The sequence below is a fragment of the Littorina saxatilis genome, linkage group LG4, assembly GCF_037325665.1.
Source record: "Littorina saxatilis isolate snail1 linkage group LG4, US_GU_Lsax_2.0, whole genome shotgun sequence".
Taxonomy (NCBI): Eukaryota; Metazoa; Mollusca; class Gastropoda; order Littorinimorpha; family Littorinidae; genus Littorina; species Littorina saxatilis.
The window spans coordinates 41,023,582-41,049,561 of NC_090248.1; the positions used below are offsets into that span (position 1 = coordinate 41,023,582).

At 40.6% G+C, this 25,980-nt stretch overlaps 1 protein-coding gene across 4 annotated transcripts in view; it reads right to left on the reverse strand.

The window, feature by feature from the left end:
• The window catches only part of LOC138964732 (inositol 1,4,5-trisphosphate-gated calcium channel ITPR1-like), a 194,835-nt gene that overhangs the window by 110,018 nt on the left and 58,837 nt on the right, over positions 1 to 25,980 (reverse strand). For all 4 annotated transcript variants that reach the window (XM_070336765.1, XM_070336763.1, XM_070336764.1 and 1 more), the window contains exons 9-24: positions 22,333 to 22,493; positions 20,717 to 20,816; positions 17,308 to 17,468; positions 16,460 to 16,613; positions 15,579 to 15,737; positions 9,642 to 9,814; positions 8,594 to 8,713; positions 7,606 to 7,806; positions 6,474 to 6,569; positions 4,127 to 4,282; positions 3,578 to 3,722; positions 3,107 to 3,248; positions 2,743 to 2,873; positions 1,954 to 2,056; positions 1,450 to 1,504; positions 270 to 435 (exon numbers count right to left, since the gene is read on the reverse strand). In XM_070336765.1, the coding sequence (XP_070192866.1) occupies positions 270 to 435; positions 1,450 to 1,504; positions 1,954 to 2,056; positions 2,743 to 2,873; positions 3,107 to 3,248; positions 3,578 to 3,722; positions 4,127 to 4,282; positions 6,474 to 6,569; positions 7,606 to 7,806; positions 8,594 to 8,713; positions 9,642 to 9,814; positions 15,579 to 15,737; positions 16,460 to 16,613; positions 17,308 to 17,468; positions 20,717 to 20,816; positions 22,333 to 22,493 (2,223 nt within the window). The remainder of the gene's footprint in view (positions 1 to 269; positions 436 to 1,449; positions 1,505 to 1,953; positions 2,057 to 2,742; positions 2,874 to 3,106; positions 3,249 to 3,577; positions 3,723 to 4,126; positions 4,283 to 6,473; positions 6,570 to 7,605; positions 7,807 to 8,593; positions 8,714 to 9,641; positions 9,815 to 15,578; positions 15,738 to 16,459; positions 16,614 to 17,307; positions 17,469 to 20,716; positions 20,817 to 22,332; positions 22,494 to 25,980) is intronic.

Here is a 25,980-nt window from a genome sequence, read left to right on the forward strand (position 1 = left end):
ACTCAACTCTAGCAACACTCACACAGACCTACAGTTTCAGAGATGTACACAAAAGCATGAACATTTTACACTTACATTACAGCTGCACCATCAGCTTTAAACAAAAAGAAAATTTACAAAAACCTTTGAATAATGCTGGCAAACAAGATATATCATATTCTACAGGGAAGTTCTTAAGAGGCACCACAATTGTGCAGCATGTAGAACAGGAAAACTCTTCATCTTCTTGGCAAAGAAACACTGTGTCTCAAGCTTCAAAGACATCTGACCTGTTTGAAGGCCTGCAGGACCTCCTGGCGCTGAGAAAAGTGCCGGAACAGAAGCTGAAGAGCGCCAGACACCAGAGAGGGGTAGTTGTGCATCACAAGGTTCAGCAACACTCGCAGAAACATCTTGCCGCCCTGGCCGTCCAGATCTAGCTCGGCTGTCTCAGCGCTGAAAACAGAAGTAATTCAGAAATGAATGGACCGTGTTTCTCATAAAATTAACCTGCCTGATTTATATTCATGGCTTATTAATGCCCTGCTTTAACAAAAGCAAAAATGTTGTTCCCTACACCATTCTCAAATATTAAAATTTCTTGCTACACACGGGGCTGAGGTGCATGAAGCGTAAGTCAGGGTTCCACCCAACAGGTGCAAGCCTGCCGTTGGGTCTGATTGGTTGAAATCCCAAAAAATTTCAATTTCAACCAATCAGAACCCACGGCTGGCCACCATCCAGTTGGGTGGCACCCACTTTTGCTTTGTGCACCACCCCCCGCGGGTTAGGGGGAGTCCCATATTGGTTGGGACGAGAAAGAATTTACCCGATGCTCCCCAGCATGTCGTAAGAGGCGACTAACGGATTCTGTTTCTCCTTTTACCCTTGTTAAGTGTTTCTTGTATAGAATATAGTCCAATTTTTGTAAAGATTTTACTCAAGCAGTATGTAAGAAATGTTAAGTCCTTTGTACTGGAAACTTGCATTCTCCCAGTGAGGTAATATATTGTAATACATAGCAAGACCCTGGAGCAAATTTTTGATTAGTGCTTTTGTGAACAAGAAACAATTGACAAGTGGCTCTATCCCATCTCCCCCCTTCCCCCGTCGCGATATAACCTTCGTGGTTGAAAACGACGTTAAACACCAAATAAAGAAAAAAAACTTTGTGCACCTCAGTCCAGATGTCACCCATTGTCACCTTCTCTGTCTGAATTATTCAAAAGCTGACACTAAAAGTTAAGTCATGAATGAGTGAATTTCTGTTAAGCCTGGTTTGACCCAGGAGGTATGGCATGCTCTATTGAGAGAATGACTCACACATATATAAACATTCTATTTAAACCCCAACAAGGCTATCAAAACCCTGGAAAATCTGTCACTTAATGAATATGCTGTTCATCTAGGTGAGTATCTATAGCGAGTTACATTACAAACAAACTTGACACTACAATTCTCAAGACTCACCTGCCGCCAAAAATATCCTCTGCCTGTGTAGCAATGCTTTCCAGGTCTAGGCCACCTGTAAAGACACAAATAGCAGGTTGCTACATCACAAGGTCCAATAATCTTTTTGATCATAGTAAACTCAAGAATCTTTCTTCCATTGAAAAGGTACACAAGCAACCTTTCAGTTGAACATCTTTCCTCCTGCCTAAATCTCGTCTTTATCTGTACTCCTTTAATCAAAGGGAAGTAAGCGCTCTAAAAGCATACGACATGTGTAACAGAGTAAGTGAGAGTTATTCGGAACCAGTCTCCTGGCACCTGAGAGAATAACAAGCATTGAAATTAACAAGCCACTTTCATCCTCGCTTTTCAATTTTTCATCCACTTTCAATTTTGTCAAAACTGGTCCATGTTCATGTTCATGTTTGATTGTCCATGTTTCTGGCAAGTTCATTTTTACGGTTATTTTGTTCTTGTTCTTCTCACCTGCAAAAAATAAACCAAAGATTGGGGTGTTCATACCTGGAGCAGAAGACTCCTGCGGCGCCCCATCCCCATCATGTTGTTTCTTGAAGATGGACAGGAGGCAGGTGATGCGGTAATCCAGGCGAACGTTCAGGATGAACTGGCAACAAACACAAGCATCACTGTGTAGCAGCAGGGCAGTACTAGCCTAGAGTTGCGGGCCTTTATAGTTTACCCCCACCTGCCCCTCGTTAATTTGATTGCATCTGATATGATTTTGGTACAACATAGAGCTGTTGCTATCAATTGTTTTTAATCTATTAGTATTACATCTCATTTGGACTGGTTGCTATGGCAAAATGACCAATATAAGGACAACTTTTAAGTTTGTTCCAATGAGTGATCCTTGTAGACAGGTTAGACTGTAGCCGGTCATCAAACCGCCCATTACGACCACCCCAAAGAAACCCAAACGACATTCTTTCCAACATAATTCACCTTACCATACCAATCACCTGTCTTTGGGGACCACTTTTTACTTTGTCCTTTGAGTGATCGTAATAGACAGGTTTTACTGTAACCGGTCATCGAACACCTGTCAATCACGTGAAGGAACTAATGTCTTGGAAAAACTCTGAAACAGGCTGAAATGTAATTATTTCTGGACAGTAAACCAGTAAGTCTAAATAAAGTGATCTTTTCATCCAGGGTGAGCAGTTATTTTATTTTATTCTATCAGATTTTGTTTTCTTTGAGATTATTTTTCTTTCTCGGAAAACCAATCAGGTTTCTTCAGAAATGTGCGGATCCAAGGATAATTCCCCAGCCATTTTGCAATATACAAACCTTGAGGATCTCGATGATTTTGAGCTTGGTGTCCATGACCAGGTTGTCTTCCTCCACGTCGTGTTTCTTCTTGTTGCTTAACAGCATGTCCACACCCTTCTGCAGCATGGTCTTCTCCACCTCCTCTCCCGCTGCAAAACAAAATTCAATTTAATTCAATACAATTTTTCAATGCAGTCTTACACTCAACAACAGGCTGGGGCAGAGGTGGGTTGTTGACCTCAGGTATTTAGTCTAAGACACACACACACACACACACACACACACACACACACGCACACACATTAATTCTCCCTCCCTCTCTCTCTCCCTCTCTCTCAAAACAACATTACTTTACTCCTGACAATTTCCAATGCCGTCTTACGTTCAACAACAGGCTGGGGCAGAGGAGGGTTGTTGACCTCAGGTACGCAGTCCAGGATGCTGAGCAGGGTTTTGGTCAAGCGAAGCAAGTCACTGAAGGTGTAGAACCCAAAGTAGATCAACTGTCGAGCGAGGTTTACAACCTGCAACACAGCCAATGAACCATGTTCAGGGAGATTGATGTATTCATGTATGTATTTTGTATTTTGTCTTAAAAGGGGGCAAGTCTTAAAATAGGGGGCCTTAAAAGGGGGGGTTACTCTGTATATGCCAATTTTGCTTTATGTCCGCCATGAGTTCCTTTCAAAGCAGACGACTACAATTTTCATTTGAGTTTTACCTGGCAGGGAAATATAATATATTTTCTTGTGCAAGTTTAAACAAAAAATTATTTCTTTTTTAGCCGAGTTTTACGTGGCAGGTGAGTGCAATATTTTTGTGTGCATGTTTTTGTGTGTGTGTGTGTTTTTACCTGATAGGTGAGAGTGTTCTGCTCCTTCTCTGCCCATGCCTTGTTGACGATGTTGCAGAGGTAGTCCTCCACAAAGGCCATGGTCTGTGCAAACTTGCTCTTCACCCGCTCCTTCTCTGGCACCTTGCTGATGTGCGACTCGTAGCTGCAACCACATGTACAGAAAAGAGATCAAGTTAGTTGGACACACAATCAGTTCAACTTGTTGTGCTGAAACCACATGTACGGCAGGGGAGAACAAAGACTTGGACACAAAATCCTTTCAACTTGTAGACTTGGTTCCACATGCAACCACAGCAGGGGAGAATAAAGACTTGGACCTTGTAATACACACATACAAACTGAAGGTGTCTTGAACTTACTTTGTACTGACATTTCAGGATGACACTGAGGTTAACAAAACTACTTCACATCATAGTCTGAAATACTTCATGCCCTTACAAAGAGTCGATGTCACTAAAACTATTCAAGGTTGTAATAAACGCTTCTGGCACAAGCACTGCACATACATGGCAACACAAAACAGCATGGAAGTCTTCAGAAACTCACTCTTTGATGCAGATTTCCGTGGGGATCTCTGACCAGAGACGAGCGTATTTGACGGGTTTGACCTGCTCCTGGGGGTCACGGTCGACGTGCATGTGCAGCATCAGACGACAGAAGGACGCTCGAAGGTCAGGTGGTAACGACTCGTCAGCCATGCACCTGATGGGGAAATAGACTGAATGTGCAGCTGGTTAATTTTAAGAAAGAACTATTGGAAATCCAACAAGTCGCGTAAGGCGAAATTACTACATTTAGTCAAGCTGTGGAACTCACAGAATGAAACTGAACGTAGTCCGCCGCTAGTGCAAAAATGCAATGAAAGTGACGAGCCTGTTTGGCGCGGTAGCGATTGCGCTGTGCTTCATAGCACGCTTTACTGTACCTCTCTTCGTTTTAACTTTCTGAGCGTGTTTTTAATCCAAACATATCATATCTATATGTTTTTGGAATCAGGAACCGACAAGGAATAAGATGAAATAGTTTTTAAAACGATTTCGGAAATTTAATTTTGATCATAATTTTTATATTTTTAATTTTCAGAGCTTGTTTTTAATCCAAATATAACATATGTATATGTTTTTGGAATCAGAAAATGACGAAGAATAAGATGAAATTGTTTTTGGATCGTTTAATAAAAAAATAATTTTAATTAGAAGTTTCCGATTTTTAATGACCAAACTCACTCATTAGTTTTTAAGCCACCAAGCTGAAATGCAATACCAAACCCCGGGCTTCGTCGAAGATTGCTTTGCCAAAATTTCAATCAATTTGATTGAAAAATGAGGGTGTGACAGTGCCGCCTCAACTTTTACAAAAAGCCGGATATGACGTCATCAAAGGTATTTATCGAAAATATGAAAAAAAACGTCCGGGGATATCATACCCAGGAACTCTCATGTCAAATTTCATAAAGATCAGCCCAGTAGTTTAGTCTGAATCGCTCTACACACACACACACACACACACACACAGACAGACAGACAGACACACATACACCACGACCCTCGTCTCGATTCCCCCCTCTATGTTAAAACATTTAGTCAAAACTTGACTAAATGTAAAAACAGATAGACTGCTAATGTTCCAAAATTCAAAATCAAAAAACAAGAATTGTAAGTTATTGGAACGATTAATCATTGACCACAAAGAAACACACCACGTTACATTTACAATACGTCGGCCCAGTGGTCATATAAGTTGACAGGCAGACATGATATTATATACAGAAACGGCGGGGATGTAGCTCAGTCGGTAGCGCGCTGGATTTGTATCCAGTTGGCCGCTGTCAGCGTGAGTTCGTCCCCACGTTCGGCGAGAGATTTATTTCTCAGAGTCAACTTTGTGTGCAGACTCTCTTCGGGTGTCCGAACACCCCCCGTGTGTACACGCAAGCACAAGGCCAAGTGTAATCCATGTCAGAGTTCGGTGGGTTATAGAAACACGAAAATACCCAGCATGCTTCCTCAGAAAAAAGGCGTATGGCTGCCTAAATGGCGGGGTAAAAAACGGTCATACACGTAAAATTCCACTCGTGCAAAAAAACACGAGTGTACGTGGGAGTTTCAGCCCACGAACGCAGAAGAAGAAGAAGAAAATATACAGAAACAAAATATGGTTTGATGGAATATGGTTTGATGGCACTTACAAGAGGGGCTGCAAGACATGATGGAAAAACGTAAATGGCGTTGATTTTTGTGCCCAGACAGTTGAAAATTGGGCATGTGAAAATAGTGGATCGGCTTAGGGATGCCGATTATGAAGACAAGAAGATGAGGAATTGTTGTGGTTATTTTTTTTTACGACTGTAATGATAGGATTTTCGACAATTAAGAGTACAAAATAATAATAATAATAAATCATGAATGCGAGTTAAATTCGGAATTTAGAGCGGTGTAGCTAAAACGATGATTGCCGCTTACACCACTTCAAATGTCCCACTACATGTGAATAGCACTCCTGGGAACAGCCACTAGGCCATTGCGCCCATGGTTCCCAGGTGTGAAGGCAGGGCTATGTATACCGGCACGGTTGGCCTAGTGGTAAGGCGTCCGCCCCGTGATCGGGAGGTCGTGGGTTCGAACCCCGGCCGGGTCATACCTAAGACTTTAAAATTGGCAATCTAGTGGCTGCTCCGCCTGGCGTCTGGCATTATGGGGTTAGTGCTAGGACTGGTTGGTCCGGTGTCAGAATAATGTGACTGGGTGAGACATGAAGCCTGTGCTGCGACTTCTGTCTTGTGTGTGGCGCACGTTAAATGTCAAAGCAGCACCGCCCTGATATGGCCCTTCGTGGTCGGCTGGGCGTTAAGCAAACAAACAAACAAACAAAAAAAGGGCTATGTATGACTCACTTGAGGATGAGATCCACGTCCAGCTGGGGGGAGAGACTGTTGATGGCCAGGTACTGTCTGTCCAGGCACATGTTGGAGAACAGGTCAAGCTGATGTCTGAAACGCACGGGTGTAAATAGTTACCACCTTGGCTAATGCAGTTAAACAATCTCTTGTGATAAAATGATATGTTGTGAAAAGCAATACAGTGGAACCCCCCTTTCAAGACTCTCCCCCTTGTCAGACCCTGTTTTTGACAGACTTTTTGTTCATAGCCTCTGTAAATGTACCCCCATTTTAAGACTCCCTCCTTTTTAAGACCTGATTTTTCAGGTGATTGGAGGTCTTCTTCGTCTCGCTCGCTCTGTCATGAACGTTTGGAGGTCTTAAAAGGGGGTTCCACTGTACTTCCAAAATAACACTTGGTTTAAACACTTAGGAACTGTGCAGTCAGAAACCTTTTGAGAAAGTTTGTCTTCCTGCAAAGTTGTAAACTGTCAAAAAACAAAACAAAATGAATTGGTCCTGAATTCTTTCTTTATTTGGTGTTTAACGTCGTTTTCAACCACGAAGGTTATATCGCGACGGGGAAAGGGGGGAGAGGGGATAGAGCCACTTGTCAATTGTTTCTTGTTCACAAAAGCACTAATCAAAAATTTGCTCCAGGGGCTTGCAACGTAGTACAATATAATTATGACCTTACTGGGAGAATGCAAGTTTCCAGTACAAAGGACTTAACATTTCTTACATACTGCTTGACTAAAATCTTTACAAAAATTGACTATATTCTATACAAGAAACACTTAACAAGGGTAAAAAGAGAAACAGAATCCGTTAGTCGCCTCTTACGACATGCTGGGGAGCATCGGGTAAATTCTTCCCCCTAACCCGCGGGGGGACCAGGGAGGGGTAAATCCTTCCCCCTAACCCGCGGGGGGTATTGGTCCTGAATGGCCAAATAGGTTGAAGGGACATGAAAAAGGAACAATCTACCGTCTAACACAATTGCGTCTTGCCTGTCGTAGTGCAATATGTCTTTATCACACTTGATGTGCTCGGAGGCGGCCATTATCCAGTTCCCTGATGCATTTCTGGTTCTGACCTTGTTCCAGAGAAGCATGACACACACTGAAAGATCCCACCCCTATCTTACCTGTAGTAGTGCAATATGTCTTTATCGTCCTTGATGTGCTCAGCAGCGGCCATGGCCAGTTCCCTGATGCCTTTCTGGTTCTGGCCGTTGCTCCAGAGAAGCATGACCTCCTCATCCTCCTCCACCGTGATGATCTGATCCACGGGCTGGCCGTCTGTACTCTCCATTTCCATCTCCATCTCAACCTGTGTGCGAACCAACCTGGGGAAAAAAGAGCCTTAAGTGAAAGGATGCTACTTCTTGGCATAATTTTTAGGGCTCCCAATGAAGGAAAGCAAAAATACCACACTTAATATAAGCTTAGCTTGTTGTGTGGTCACACATGTCTGTATCGCATATAGCACCCTGTATTTCTTTAATAAAATCTTGTTTAAACCAATGCAAAAATACTAGACAGTCTAGGATCGAGGGGACAAAGAAAAGATTTGAAAGTTATATTGAAAATGGCGCAATCTGAAATCCAAAACAGACAAGACTCCTAATTTCTAGGGCTCCCATTGAAGAAAAATCAAAAATCCCCGACAATCGAGATAGGGGAATGGGAAATGTTTTGAAATTGACATTCAAAATGGTGCACTCTGAAATCCGAAACAGACAGACTGCTTATGCTCCAAAACCTACTGACAATTTCCCATTTATTGACCACAACATGTTCTGGAGGTTTGTTGAGTGTAACCAAGCTTGCGTCATCCCTGAAAATCATGAAACCCTAGAAATATGTAGAGTTTCAAAGCTCTAGCACGAACTGAGAAAAGTTCAATGCTATTATTATTTTTCTACTGCAGTTCAGCATTGGTCGTTCCAAAGACTCTCCTGATTACTCAGGATTCAAAAGTGATCAAATGCTAGAAATGTGTAAAGTCTCAAAGCTCAAGCATTAACAACGTCTGAGAAAACGTCAATGTTATTTTTTTTCGCCTGTACGGACGGCCTAACATTGCTCATTACAAAGATTCTTCTGATTATTCAGGTGAGTGAAAAAGCTCACCGTGTTTCGATGAGGATGTCAGAGTTCTTCTCACTGAGCAGACATTTACAAATGAGCTCTTGTGTCACTGGGATGGCCACCTTGCTACACACACAGAGGTCCGACAGGTAGTCCAGAAACCTGACAAAAACAAAAAAGAAAACTGTCAACAAATATCTTGTCTTCTGCATCTCTATCAAAACTATTTCATACCACCATGATACTTGTGATGTGAGGCTCCTCCAATCAGAGGACACTTCCTAAGAAAGGACACCAGTTCTTGTGTTCCTGTCTATTCATGATGAAAGCATACCTTTCATGACACTCAGGCCACTTGCAATGTAAGGACGCTATTGGCAGGCCAAAATGTGTCCTTTCATCATAGGTTTTTATTCATGTTTTTATTACTTAGTTAGTGGAAGAATCTTTTGTAATGTATGTGTGATGGTGTATGCTTTTAATTAAGCGTTGTTGACTATGAATGTAGATGTAAATGCTTGTATAACTGTGTTTTAATTTTAAATGTGTCAAGCGCAAAGAGCATAATTGTAAAGTTATGATGTTGCGCTATATAAATGCTCATTTATTATTATTATTATTATTATAGGTACCACTGAATGCAAAATTATGTTTATCTTTCAAATTAATGTGCAAATTAAATTAGTTATACTTTGACAAACTTTTTTTCTGTTCTTATAACCACATATGAACATATACATGTAGATCACAAGATATTTTTGAAAAACCCAGTTTCAGGCAACCTGCAACCAGACAATAGTACAGTGGTACCTGCGATGTAAGGCCCCTCTGATAAGTGGACACCTCCCATGAAAGGACACCTTCTGGAGTCCCCTTGTCTAATTATCTTGACCAAAATATACCTGTCATGACAGGCCACCTGCAATCTAGGGACACTTTTAACTGGTCCCAAGGGCGTCCTTTCGTCGCAGGTACCACTGGCATGTACATTCACACAACAATCGCTGGCAATGCAGTAGTGAACAGGGTTTAGCAAGGTTACTGACAACAACTAAATATTTAAACACACTTTAAGGTATTCCTCTCATACCTTGGCTCCTTCTTCTTGCGGACGAGGTTGACGAAGGTTTCGATCTCGGACTCCGTGATGTGTTTCTCCAGAAGCTTGCGGTTGTTGTGGAGCAGAGCCGTTATGGTGTCCTCCGCCCCGACGTCAAAACCGATCTGCTCCTGCATGAAGGGAAGCTTCTGGGCCACGTACTCCTGCACAGTAAACCAGCTGAATGAACACCTGATTTACACAGTGGGAATCAGTCCGTCAAACATTTAACATTAAAAATTAAAAAATTAATTAAACTTTTTTTTTTAAATGTAGGAATCGGAGTAATGGGAATACCCTGGGACTGTAGAGTAGAACTCCCCCCCCCCCCCCCCCAATTTAAGACCTCTCCCCTTTCAAGACATATTATTGCTTTTTGAGATTGTCTGTTCATAGCCTCTGTAAATTTACCCCCATTTCATTTACTCCCTCCTTTTTAAGACCCGAATTTCTCAGATTTATGGGGGTCTGAAAAAGGGGGGTTCCACTGTATTTAGACGGCCCAGTTTAAGACCCCTCCCCCCCCTCCTGTTTTAATAGTCTTTTTATAATTATCCACTTCTTTTTTTGTGTGTGAAGGTTATCTGTTTATATGTTTTTTAAAACCTGATTTTCTCAGATTTTGGGACGTTTTAACACTTTTGCGACGGGACACTGATAAATCAGTACCAGCGCTGACACGCCCATGGACGGGAAGCGCATTTTTCAGTACCAGCCATAGAGGGTACACGACTCGTGATTGCTTCCCGGTTTTTGAAGCTTGCAAATAAATTGAGTTGTTTCCCTTGATACACTTGGCGTCCCCTTCTGCCATTTGCAAATCCGCCTGATTTGTGTGCGTTTTTGAGGGAAAAAAAATGAATCAAAGGCGAGCCTTGTCTCGGGAGGAGATTCTCCGGATGTTGGACCTAGAGGATCCCGTAGAGCATGATTCGGACGTATCGTTTTCGCCTCACGAAAGCGATACAAGCAGTGAAAGTGAGGAAGAAACAGTCCCGTTGTTGCTAGTACGAGTCGGCAAACTACACGTGGTTGGCGGTGATACTGCTAGACGAACATGTATCTCGGAATCGTGCAGGAGCTATGGGGGCGTGGCAGCACTGATAACAATGGATGGCTGGAGCCTTCAAATCCTTTTGGAATTGTTCATAGGTGTACAGTTGGTACTTTGTTGTGAAAATGTGACTTATATTCAATATGGATTACCTAGACATCATTTGGTGAGTGTTAGATCTACAGTTTTGTTTCATTTGAGTCAGGATGCTGTGAGTGAATGCGTGATTTGCTTGTTTTTTTCTTTGTACTGTCTCCTTATTTCTGTGTACAATGTTAACAATATTTCAGCTAATTCATAGGTTTTACACCTTGTTTGGTTATAACATTATTTATAATACTTTCTGTTAAAAAATAACTTTTAAACAAGAAGGGCAAAGCCCATACGACTCACATGCTTACATAGCAATGACATCATACACTAAGAACTGCTTTACACATTTTTCCTGCCAAAATACATGTGACCTTGACCCAAGGTCAAGGTCATCCAAGGTCATGCAACACAAAGCTGTTAATTCAAGACATAGGAAGTACAATGGTGCTTATTGGCTCTTTCTACCATGAGATATGGTCACTTTTAGTGGTTCACTACCTTATTTTGGTCACATTTCATAAGGGTCAAAGTGACCTTGACCTTGATCATATGTGACCAAATGTGTCTCATGATGAAAGCATAACATGTGCCCCACATAATTTTTAAGTTTGAAACAGTTATCTTCCATAGTTCAGGGTCAAGGTCACTTCAAAATATGTATACAATCCAACTTTGAAGAGCTCCTGTGACCTTGACCTTGAAGCAAGGTAAACCAAACTGGTATCAAAAGATGGGGCTTACTTTGCCCTATATATCATATATAGGTGACGTATTGAATCTCAAAAACTTCAGAGAAAATGGGGAAAATGTGAAAAATAGCTGTTTTTTAGGCAACATTTATGGCCCCTGCGACCTTGACCTTGAAGCAAGGTCAAGATGCTATGTATGTTTTTGGGGGCCTTGTCATCATACACCATCTTGCCAAATTTGGTACTGATAGACTGAATAGCGTCCAAGAAATATCCAACGTTAAAGTTTTCCGGACGGACGTCCGGACGGACGGACGGACGGACGGACGGACGTCCGGACGGACGGACGGACGGACGGACGACTCGGGTGAGTACATAGACTCACTTTTGCTTCGCATGTGAGTCAAAAAAGCAGTAGAAAATAAAACACACACAAAAAAACGTTAAAAAACACAAATTATCCCCCTTTCACCCCCCTTTCACCCCCCTTTGCTAAAACAAATCGCGTGACAAACTTATAAATAGCACGACTGAACTGGGCATCCATTTTTGAATTAGTACACAAAATTTGGTGGTGATTGGACTTAATTCAAGCTTGCTAGACAGATTTCTTTACAGTTACTGATTTTTGGGAAGTTTCTTGGTGGCAAGCTTGGGCAGGCAGGACGTAAACGCCGTGGCAGTGCTAGTCACAATAGTGTTAAAGTGGGGGAAGGGAGGTCTACTGTAACCTAAATTGCATGTGGTAATAATGAAAATTACTTATGCCATATGAAAAGAAAGAAAATTACTTTGTTACCAAAATGGAAATAATATTTCCTTAAACATATATGGAAATAATGAACAAATATGTGCGTTTAAGTTATATGGAAATAAAGAACATTACTTAATTCTAACATATGGAAATGTCCATATGTTAGAAGTAACGTTCATTATTTCCATATGTTAAACGCACATATTTTTTTAAACATTTGATTACTTTTACAGATCCCAATGAATTTGACTGTTTTGTCAAAATTTTTGCAACAATTGCAACAGAAACAAATGAATATGTGATCTTTGAAACTGATTAAAAGAAGGCACCATTCATTGTCAAAATCTAATATCTAATTATCAATATCTAAACTGTTCAGACTTAATACATGTGAAATGAAATGCTACTCAAACTGATCAATGCAGTAGAAACCGCTTGTGACAGTTGGTTTATTTCTTTATGGCAAGAGATCATTTTGATTTCAGTCTGCACATTTATAACTGCACCTTTTATTTAATGAAGACAAACTCCACTTAAATGATCTCCATGTTTAAGAATTTAAGCAGTCTTACTGCATGATGAAGGAGTTTACTTATAGACACATAGTCACCATCATATTCAGCATATTCAAACTATAAAGGTACATGTGCAGTCCAAAACAAAGGTTTTTCGTTAAAATCTTTTGTCACAATTTTAACACCCAGCTGGCACAGTAACATTAAGATACACAGAAGATGATAGTCACAAAGAGGGGGAAAAGCGTTGCTGTTCAAAAAGCCTTTTTTGTTGTTGTGTGAATTGCAGGGGGAAAAGCGTTGCTGTTCAAAAAGCCTTTTTTGTTGTTGTGTGAATTGCATGAATAGCAGGAAGCACAGTCTTCAGAAGGAAGGCGCTAGCAAGGATGAAAGCGTGAAATAAGAGACAGTTTGACTGGAACCCCCCTAATTTTGAGACCCCCCGTATTGAAGACTCCCTTCCCTTTTAATGCCACGTTTTCTCAGATTTTCTGTTCATAACCTCTGAAAATGTACCCCTTCTTTAACTCATTGTCTCCCAGGTACGGATATATCCGTTCCCACTCATATGGCTCTATCTGACCAGGTATGAATATATCCGCTCAGACTCTTAGCTCGAGTCCCTTCCTGTAACGTCGATGTAACGCCTGCATTCCAGCGTGTTGATGCACAGTTACTACACAGTTATTACAATTGTGAGTGACCTGCTGCAGCACAGCTGGTCTCGGCTAAAAAAAAAACTTGGTCAACATAGGTGGGGTAGAAAGTGTTAAGACCTGATGTTTCAAAAAAAAAGGGGGGGGGGTCCACTAGCTGTGCCCTGCTGCTAACATTGGAAAAGTCAGCAAAGAAGAGTGGGGTCAGCAAAGGGGCAGCAAATGACACAAAACCCAGATCCCTGAAAATCCTGACACCCAATCAAGGCATCTAATCCTATTTCATGTATTTGCACATGAGTTTGTGCTGATCACTGCTTTAACAAGTTCAAAACTACAGACCCCTTCACCCAATAAAAACCTTAACAGAACTGTGGTAGTGTACGGGTGATCGTTCACACAGGAAGAATTAGCCTTTAGGTATCCAGATTCATTATCGACGGGCGCAGTGGCATGGTGGTAAGACGTCGACCTCCTAATCGGGAGGTCGTGAGTTCGAATCCCGGTCGCTGCCGCCTGGTGGGTTAAGAGTGGAAATTTTTTCTATCTTCCAGGTCAACTTATGTGCAGACCTGCTAGTGACTTAACCCCCTTCGTGTGTACACGCAAGCACAAGACCAAGTGCGCACGGAAAAGATCCTGTCAGAGTTCGGTGGGTTATAGAAACACGAAAATACCAAGCATGCCTCCCCCGAAATCGACGTATGCTGCCTGAATGGCGGGGTAAAAACGGTCATACCCGTACAAATCCACTCGTGCTAAAAACATGAGTGAACGCGGGAGTCTAAGTCCATGAACGAAGAAGAAGAAGAGAAGATTCATTATCTTCAGCACTATCAACTGCTGTGACTTGAGCAAAATCCGCTAGCAACTTCTAACTTGAGGCAAGCAGCAATGTTCTGAAGGCAGAGTTAGCAGCAGATCTGGGAACCCCTGTTTTGCACTTGTAGTATTCTCTAACAAACTTGGTGTATTTTCAGAAAATTTAGCGTACTCTACGCAGCATTTGAACATCCATGATTCTACCATGCTTCACACACGTCCGTCGCACTGTTAATTAAGTTGATGAATACCTTAAAAACAAATTCTTCTTTCAATGTTTACTGACAAAAACTGTGATCATGTGTCATTGATACTGAATCGGCTTCGGGATGCGCTTGTAAAGAAAAGTAAATAAAGATTTTTTCTCGTGGTATTTTTTTCCACTGACCGTACTGATCGTAGTCTAGACAATTATGCGTACAAAATACGACAAAATCGTATGGGTTCACAGGTCTGTAGCAGGTAATTCAAACATATTTTGCCAGTGACTTACTTCATTTAGTTTTGCCTCTGTTACTTCCTTCCTCGCCTGGATTCCAAAAACCAGCTGACAAGTTGTTATGATCCAAGACGCTGATTCTTTTATGTCACATTCCTATATGGTGCACATAAAGCAATCACCTTTTCCCTGTCATTTAATTTCTTTTTCTGGATTTGGAGATCAACTGAAGATTGAAGTCAGATTTTTGTTTTTTAATTGATGACATTCTGAGCATCTGACTTTTCCCTTTTTCAATAGCCATTTGAAACTAAAAGGCTTGACCAAAAGCAACAGCAAAAAACGCACTTCTTATTCAGTCTGTGAACAGAGTTGACCCTAATAGACAACAATTAAACAGATGGATAATTCACAAAACAACAACAACAGCAACAGCACAAACCAAATAATCTCAAAATACAGACATAACATTCTGGCATATGTGATACATTGTGCCTATATAAACATTAGGGAGGACACAGGAGGGACAATCACAGTTCATGCATAAGAAGTCAAGATTTTGAAACAGCCACCCCACACAAAAATAAGTATGTTTTTTAAGCTTTTGTTCATGCATAAGAAGTCAAGATATTCAAATAGCAACCCCACCAAAAACAAAAACAAATCAGGTTTTCAAGCTTTTGTTCATGCATGCATCACCTAGAATTACCCACAAATCCCACCCTCGGTTATTTCTCTACTTGCCTGGTTTTTGCGTTAGCTCTTGAAGGAGACCTTGACCTAGAACTACCCCAAAATCCCACCCTCGGTTATTTCTCTACTTGCCTGGTTTTTGCGTTAGCTCTTGAAGGAGACCTTGACCTAGAACTACCCCAAAATCCCACCCTCGGTTATTTCTCTACTTGCCTGGTTTTTGCGGTAACTCTTGAAAGACAGCTTGAGCAGCTTGTAGCACAGACGACAGATGTAGCGGAAGGGACCGTGGCGCTGGTCGGACAGATCTTCCATCTTCATCAGCGCTCCATCCCCCATGTCCTTGAAGGGGGCCTGCAGAATCTTGAACACCTGCACGCACAAAATTATAGCTACTAGACGAATTCCGGAAATAACTTTTGCTGCAGAAATAAAGAGGGCAAACAAACCCCCGTGACAAAATAGGCCAATCACTATTGAGGTGCGTGTCTAACACGTGCTTGCGACAACGTGTAGCAACACACCGCTCACTAGTGATTTGCCTATTTTGTCACGCAGGTTTGTTTGCCCTATTTTTGTCTGCAGCAAAAGTTATTTCCAAACATCGTCTACAGACTGCAAATGTTCCAAAATTCAGAATAAAAAACCAAGAAAGGTAAGTTACTGTAACGTTTGATAAAATGAAGTAAATGTAATGTTTTGTTTTGTCATGACTTAAACGTTCCAGTAACAGAAGCCTGGTGATGGCGTTTCATGTTCTGAAGTTTGAGCATTTCATTTGCTTTGTATTCGATTGTTCATAATTTCTATAAAACAAGAAAGGTAAGTTACACCTGCACTGACAAAATTATAGCAAATATGAAATCCAAAATTAAATAGACTGCCAACGTTCCAAAATTCAGAATCAAAAAACACGAAAGGTAAATTATTGGGACATTTGATTTTTGACATAATGAACGTTTCCTACTTGGAAATGTAGTGAATGTAACATTTTGTTTTGTTGTGAGGGGAGGGGGGGTGGGGAGTGTGTGGGTCTGAAATGGCAGATTCCATTGTATCTTTCCTCAAAACAAAAAAAAGCCAAGAAGTCCCACCTGCTTCAGAATGTTCTGCTCGCGGATCAGTTTCTGTCGCTCTCTGTCAGTCTTCCCAATATCCTCTAGGTCCATGAGGTCACGGTCGCTGGACTGACTGGGGTCAATGCCGAGTAGGAAACAGATCACTTCCGAAATGAGCTTGGTGACAGTCCTGGAATGAGGCATTGATCAGAATTTACAGATATCTCCTTTTCTGTCAGTACAGTGAAACCCCCAGTTTAAGACTTCCTCCCTTTTAAGACCCTATTTTCTCAGACTTTCTGTTCAGAACCTCTGTAAGAGTACCCCCATATTACCACCCTGATATGGCCCTTCGTGGTTGGCTGGGCGTTAAGCAAACAAACAAACAAACCCCCATATTAAGACTCCCTCCTTTTTAAGACCTGATTTTCTCAGATTTGTTGAGGTCTTAAAATGGGGGTTCCACTGTAGCACCATTAATTCTGCACAGCTATATCATTACCAGTCCTCAAAGCTTGTCATCTTCTTTATTCCGCAGTAACTGTTCGCTCTTAAAACATCACATCAAGCTCGTGATGTTTGTTCTTTTGTTCAAAGAAACACTCACACACACGCACGCACGCACACACACACACATACACACACACACACACACACACACACACACACACACAAAGCACCTACTGATTTGAATATTAAAGTTTCATTTACACACTTGGGGCGTTGGGGGCTTACATTTTAGGCAAACAACTTGAAGTACGACCAAAAAATAAGAAGAAAAAACACAAAAAAACCAGCAGCAGACAGACAAGAAAGTCAAGAAGCCGAATACACAGACAGCAAGCGTATAGAGAAGACAAAAAAACATAGGGGCCAAGACACACCTTCTTTCGTTCTGTGTGATAGCAGATCTCTCCAGCTTGTTAGCAATGTCAGTGAGAACCTTGGCGGCGTCATTGGCAAAGTCCAGGTCTCTCACTTCTTGTGCCGACACTGGCACGATGGCGAAGGCCTCCTTGTCTTCTTTGATTTTGGCACAGCCAACCTGTCACACAACAATATAATAATAATAATAATAATAATACAGTGGAACCCCCCTTTTAAGACCCCCCAATTTCAGACTCACTCCCTTATTAGACCCTGTTTTCTCAGACTTTTTGTTCATAACCTCAGTAAATTTACCTCCATTTTAAGACTCCCTCCTTTTGAAGACCTGATTTTCTCAGATATTTGGAGGTCTTAAAAGGGGGGTTCCACTGTAATGATAATAATGAGGATACTCATATGGTGCAAATCCTAAAACAGTTCCATAGCCTCACAAAAACATACACAAATAAATAATTATAAATAATATTATATAAGTTGTCAGCTTCATTTCTTAAACAAACGATGCTAGTCTTGATTGACCTGAGCAGACTTAACTTTCTCCCACCATTAGTGTCTACTAGATATATTAGCCCTTGACTTGTCAGTGCACTAATCAATCTGCACGTTAGTAGAGCTTGTGAATTAGCGTGTGCATAATAAAAGAGTTTCTTATAAAGCAAAACTAATACAAACAGTACCCAATATTGACGGACTGTGTGATGATATCTTCTGCTATGGTCTGTTCTTTCTTTTCTTTCTTTATTTGGTGTTTAACGTCGTTTTCAACCATTCGAGGTTATATCGCGACGGTATGGTCTGTTGAGACAGTGATTCGAGATTTTGATACCACTGTCGAAACAGACCAATAGCAGAAGATATCGTCACACAGTCAGTCAATGTTAGATATATTGCTAATTCTCTGGACATTTTGTATTTACTGTAAAGAAATTACAAAAGTATTTGTCTCAGTTTTGGCTGTTCCATATCCCTCCCTCTGATTATTATTTCTTTTTGTTCACTCTCTTCTTGTACTTTTCAGTATTTCAAAATGTCTTTTCTTTCAAAAAGTCTTTAGTCACTTGCTCAACTAAATTCTGGGATAATTACATTTTCATATATATTTGTTTGTTTTTAAATGTAGGTGTTTTTGTTTTTGAAGTGGGGAAGCAATAAATAGGTCGTCGATGTCAAAACTGATTTTGACGGAAATGTCGTCGATATCACTTTTGCAATGAGCTCAGTTTTGCCCAATTGACCAATGGAAATCCACGTAACATATGAAATAGCAATATTGTTAATTATTTCATACTAGCTCCGGTAAGCTTTTGTATCAAGACACTAAAAACAAGAAGGGCAAAGCCCATACGACTCGCATGCTTGACCTTGACCTGTACATAGCAATGACATCATACACTAAGAACTGCTTTACACATTTTTCCTACCAATACATGTGACCTTGACCCAAGGTCAAGGTCATCCAAGGTCATGCAACACAAAGCTGTTAATTCAAGACATAGGAAGTACAATGGTGCTTATTGGCTCTTTCTACCATGAGATATGGTCACTTTTAGTGGTTCACTACCTTATTTTGGTCACATTTCATAAGGGTCAAAGTGACCTTGACCTTGATCATATGTGACCAAATGTGTCTCATGATGAAAGCATAACATGTGCCCCACATAATGTTTAAGTTTGAAACAGTTATCTTCCATAGTTCAGGGTCAAGGTCACTTCAAAATATGTATACAATCCAACTTTGAAGAGCTCCTGTGACCTTGACCTTGAAGCAAGGTAAACCAAACTGGTATCAAAAGATGGGGCTTACTTTGCCCTATATATCATATATAGGTGAGGTATTGAATCTCAAAAACTTCAGAGAAAATGTGAAAAATGTGAAAAATAGCTGTTTTTTAGACAACATTTATGGCCCCTGCGACCTTGACCTTGAAGCAAGGTCAAGATGCTATGTATGTTTTTTGGGGCCTTGTCATCATACACCATCTTGCCAAATTTGGTACTGATAGACTGAATAGTGTCCAAGAAATATCCAACGTTAAAGTTTTCCGGACGGACGGACGGACGTCCGGACGGACGGACGGACGGACGGACGGACGACTCGGGTGAGTACATAGACTCACTTTTGCTTCGCATGTGAGTCAAAAACCAATAGACCTTTTCGGCATCTGAGCATGCAGCTCTCGCAAGATATCCGCGAGACATGCTCTGTGTAATGCTTCGAAAGTCGCAAGAACTACGATCTTCGGCATTTGCATCTCTTGCGAGATAGCTTTGCTATGCTTTGAAGTTGGCGAGAGCTTGGAATACTGATAGGGTCTGGCGGTGGAACGAAGTTAAGGGGTGGATGTTGCAGTGAGTGTTGGGACGGGGCGGCGTGAGAGCATACTGGGAGAAGGAACAAGCGTCGGGACAAGCAAAAGAGGATGAAAACAATAAAATATAATAAAAATAAATAACAAGAAGGGCAAAGCCCATACGACTCACATGCTTGACCTTGACCTTTACATGACCTTGACCTTCAGGGTCAAGGTCAAATAACTAAACCTAGCAATGACATCATACACTAAGAACTGCTTTACACATTTTTCCTACCAAAATACATGTCCAAGGTCATGCAACACAAAGCTGTTAATTCAAGACATAGGAAGTACAATGGTGCTTATTGGCTCTTTCTACCATGAGATATGGTCACTTTTAGTGGTTCACTACCTTATTTTGGTCACATTTCATAAGGGTCAAAGTGACCTTGACCTTGATCATATGTGACCAAATGTGTCTCATGATGAAAGCATAACATGTGCCCCACATAATTTTTAAGTTTGAAACAGTTATCTTCCATAGTTCAGGGTCAAGGTCACTTCAAAATATGTATACAATCCAACTTTGAAGAGCTCCTGTGACCTTGACCTTGAAGCAAGGTAAACCAAACTGGTATCAAAAGATGGGGCTTACTTTGCCCTATATATCATATATAGGTGAGGTATTCAATCTCAAAAACTTCAGAGAAAATGGGAAAAATGTGAAAAATAGCTGTTTTTTTGACAACATTTATGGCCCCTGCGACCTTGACCTTGAAGCAAGGTCAAGATGCTATGTATGTTTTTTGGGGCCTTGTCATCATACACCATCTTGCCAAATTTGGTACTGATAGACTGAATAGTGTCCAAGAAATATCCAACGTTAAAGTTTTCCGGACGGACGGACGACTCGGGTGAGTACATAGATGAGTACATAGACTCACTTTTGCTTCGCATGTGAGTCAAAAAACCATCTAAAAAAAAAAAAAGACATGGTCTATTCTGAGGACAGTGATGTGAAATAATTAACCAGAAAGGAATGCAACGCTTCATAATGAAACCGTGCAAATATTGAGAAGCAGCCAAGAAGTGTGTGCATAGCCATGCTCACCTTGTTCATGATAGGTTTGTCCTCCTCCTTATCGACAGGGATGGAGGTGCTGTGAACCCAGGTGTCTGTGCACAGGTGATGAAGACGAACGTATGTTTGTCTGAAAAAAGAATGAAGTGAATTATGCTTAGATGGTCATAACTAATGAGTGAGTCACATAAATTAATATGAGCAGAAACTAGCGTGTAAAGTAAGGAAAGGAAAAGATAACACAATACACTCACGCATTAATTCAAATGTTGTGATTTACATGGATGTCGGATATTGACTGTATTGTGGTAAAGCATATTTTCAGGACCTGTAATCTATTTTGACGAGGAACAAACACTGACATACATGATCACACACACACACATCCCTCACAAACTCCATATGTTTTCAATTTCCACACCATTTCTCTCAAACCCAATAGACGATGTTCGGAAATAATTGATGGGTTTGTATGGGTTGTGAAAGAGTAAATACCCTTACTTTTAGTAGGACAAATAAATCTACACGTGCTCCTTGTCCATCCTAGTAAGATCAAGGGCATTCACTCTTTCACAACCAATACAAACCCGACAGAGTTATTTTCTGAATTCGTCTATTCCCAACCATTCTCTCCCTGTTAAAAATCTAGCCCACCCCACCCCCACATCCCTCTCAAACACATTTTCCCACCACAACTCTCTCCCTGTTCCACCCCCCCCCCCCCCACCACCACACACACACCACTCCCTCAATCGCCACACATCCTTCCAACTCAAAACATCTTATATTTTCACACAATTCCGCCAACCTCATTCTCCACAAGCCTTTACCTGCCTCACTCCGAACACCACTCCCTCAAACTCCACACACAAACATCCTTCCTAACTCAAAACATCTTAATTGTCGACACCATATTCCTCCCAACCCCATTCCCCACAAGCCTTTCCCTGCCACCACCTACCTATCCTCTACACACTCCTAACACCAATCTCTCAATCGCCACACGCACACATTCTTCCCAACTCAAAACATCTTAATATATATCCACACCATTCCCCAACCCCATTCTTCACTAGCCTCTCTCTGCCCCCCCCCCCCCCCCCCCCCCCAACACCACTCCCTCAATCACCACACACACACATCCCTCTCAACCCCCCCAAAATGCTTATTTTTTCACACCATTTTTTTCAACCCCATTCTTCACTACCCTCTCTCCCTGCCCCCCCCCCCCTCCCCCCCAACACCACTCCCTCAATCACCACACACACACCCCTCTCAACCCCCCCAAAATGCTTATTTTTTCACACCATTTTTTTCAACCCCATTCTTCACAAGCCTCTCCCTGCCCCCCCCCCCCCCCCCCCAACACCACTCCCTCAATCACCACACACACACCCCTCTCAACCCCCCCAAAATGCTTATTTTTTCACACCATTTTTTTCAACCCCATTCTTCACTACCCCCCCCCCCCCCCCCCCCCCCCCCCCCCAACACCACTCCCTCAATCACCACACACACATCCCTCTCAACCCCCCCAAAATGCTTATTTTTTCACACCATTTTTTTCAACCCCATTCTTCACTACCCTCTCCCTGCCTCAGTCCCCTCCTCCCCAACCACCCACATCCCCCGTCCCAATCACGGACCTGGGCACGAGCGAATCAGCTCTGATCATGGTGGTAGGGTCGAGCTCGAAAATGGAGGCAATGTCATGGCCGTGAGGCACAGATACGAGGCAGTACACCTGCACGTTGGGTTGACCTCTCAGCTTGGCGCGAGTAGGGTCTACAGTGGGGTCAACGTCCACCTGTGAAAGAAAACAAAAAGTAAGAGCTGGTGCAAATTAGATATGAGCCATATCTACAGTAATTCGGCAACATAATTGTCCACAGATAAAGACACACAAAAATAAATAAATAACAGGTGCAAATTAGATACGAGGCATATGATATCTACAGTAATTCGCCAACATATTTGTCTACCTGATAAAGAAGCAAATAAGCCAGGTGAACCAGGAAGAATTAGATACGAGGAATATCTATGTGAAGTGAGCTTGTCATTATTGTTGACCTGACGCAAACACCATGATACACTCAATTTGTAATACAGCAAGGAAGATAGGGAGGTGCATCTCAATATAATTCACACACACACACACACACACACACACACACACACACACACACACACACACACACACACACACACACACACATGCTTGTATTTGAGTCAAAATGGGGCTTTTTGCAATACATGGTGCAAATGGGTACATCACTTTCTTACCATATTTCAAACTCAAGCTTTGGCTCAAAAAGGCAGGAATGTGAGGTGAATTCATGAACAGGTCCTGGTCAAGTATTCATAAAAAACAAGCCAAGCACACACAGAAATAAAAATGGGGCGTTTTAGAAAAATGGGTTTCTAGAATTGTGAACCCATTTTGTCCTGACATGAAACACACCTACTTTTGGGTTCGTACACACATTCACAAAACACACTGACATTTGGGTTCACACATGTTATAGAAACACAGACACCTGGGTTTATACACTTCAGTCTTTTCTCTTAAAAACCTTTAAGATCCTACGCGTTAGGGGTCTCCCTTGGTCCAACGTGTGTGAATGTTTTGTGTGTGGACTGTATAGTTATCTGATTTGAACATTTTGCATTATGTATGCATTTTAATGTGCAAAAAATATTCTTGTAATTAATACTGTGGTATTTGTAGAAATGATTGTATACTTTCTTTTCCATAAACCCCAAAGGATATGGGTGGATAATTGATCTGTTATCATGCAAGAACTTTGACTTTTGCCTTCTTTTTGTAGGTTTTAGATTGTGTTTGATGATGATTATTACATAAATCCTTCAGTTCACATAATAGAACCAAATGTTCCATATTTGACTAACTGAACACGAACCCGAAAAATATTTGCTTCATACCTGAAATACAAATCTTGACAACTGGCCAATATAAGGTAAGTATGTTTTTTTGTCAGGTTACTATGAACACTTTGAAAAGCAAATAGTTTTGGGATTCGTGTCCAGTTCGCAGCAGGTGTTATGTGGAAATTGTTCATAGATCTGTGTGTGGGGGAGGGGGAGGAGGAGGAAGATATAGAACCATTTGCTGCCCATTGTGATATCACACACTGAAATGAGTACAGACTGCATCCATGGTTTTTCGTGGTGTGTTTTATTCAACATAAGAAAAAAAGGTAAGAATACTGAGTACACTTGAATCGTTCAAACGGATCATGGACAATTCTGTGCTATACAGCAGTACCTCTCCTAACTCCAACAATAACAACAAACCATATGAGATTTCTTTCGTCAAAAAGTTTCATCTACTTGTGATCCATGACATTACAGTATGCTAAACAAAAAAATTAAAACAATTAAATAGAATATTTTTTTTTAAATCCTTTTCACACACAAGAGCAATCTTTCCTTGTTGACTGTTGCAAGACTGACATAAGCTGCCAAAACAGAAAATTGTAACCCCATTAATCTTCAGAAACCCTTTCTGAAAGGGTGTTCACTCACAAATAAGGCCTCACTGTTGCAAATCAAATACAAACAAAACAAAATAATAAAACAAACAAAACAAAACGATAAAACATGGCATTTCAAAATCAAAAAAACTAATATTTTTTTCAGTAAAAACTAAACCATAACATGATGAGATTCTCAAGCCAAAGCAACTACAATTTAAGTCGTGCATTTCAGTAAACATTACATTATCCCAAAGAGTGAAGAGTTGGTTGTTTTTTTACTTTCTAGGTACAATACTGCCCTTTTGTAGTAATGATCACTGATAATTTCACAGAACACGTCAAGATAGATTGAAAATCAAAATGCACACACACGTCTATTTCAACATAAGAATTGGAGGCGTAAGTTGTAACCTCATTACTTTTCAGAACCCCATTCTGTTAGGGTGTTCCCTGTTAACTTTCTTGTTGACTGATGCAAGACTGACATAAGCTGACAAAACAGGAAGTACAAGTGGCTTGGCAAAATGTATCCTGTAATAAAAATGAATCTAACCTGAAAAAAACACCACTAAAGAGTGCTAGTGTCTTGTGAATAGTAGGAAACTACCAAAAAAAGGGAAAAAAAGAAACAAACAAACAAAAAGTTACATTAAAAATAGCTTCACAGAACATAATAATAATAATAATAATAATAAATGAGCATTTATATAGCGCAACATCATAACTTTACAATTATGCTCTTTGCGCTTGACACATTTAAAATTCAAACACAGTTATACAAGCATTTACATCTACATTCATAGTCAGCAACGCTTGATTAAAAGCATACACCATCAAACATACATTACAACAGATTCTTCCACTAATAAAGTAATAAAAACATGAATAAAATAGGTAGTAAAAACAAGGAAATACCAGCTGAATACCCTTAATCAAACAGAACATGTTATTAATACTGAAAAACAGCCCTAAATGTGTATACACATTATCACATTATCACTAAAAACATAAGATTGATTGAAGTTTATTTAAAAAAAGAAACACCCATGCAAAAAAATGTCAGCATAGAAATTGGATGCATGACTGTAACATTCTTTTTCACAAACCCATTCTGGCCGAGTGTTCACTTGAATGCACACCCTTATTGTAGCAAATCAAACAAATACACCAAAAAAACCTTAAAATAAGATTTTTGCTGACCGCTGAACACTTTAGTTACATATTTTCAAACAGCAAAGAAACATTACATAAATATAGTTAATTTTAAACAGATTTTCCCCTCACAGTATTAAGATAGGAGATTTTCCCGCCAAGACGTGTGACACAGTCCTTCAAAATAAAAAAGTGAAAATGATATTTCAGCAAAATTCTAGCTAAAATATAACACAGCGAGATGTTCAAGCCAAGTCGACTGAAATGTAAGTTTTGCATTTCAACCGTACATATCCCAAAGGGTGAAGAGTTGTGTTTTCTTTTCTTACTTTCTATACTGTACAATACTGCCCTTAATAAGTATTACAAATAATTTCACAGAAAAAAAGCTGGATAAAATCAAAACTGCATACTAACGTCTATTTTAACATGAAAATAGGATGCAGAAATTGTAACCCCATTATTTTTCAGAAACCCATTCTGACAGGGTGTTCACTCAAATAAATCTAATTGTAGCAAATCAAATAATAAACAAAGCAAAATGATAACACAAACAAAACAAAAATCAAAGAAACTAATATTTCAGCAAAATTCTAGCTTACAAATAACATGCTGAGATTCTCAAGGCAAAGCAACTAAAATTTA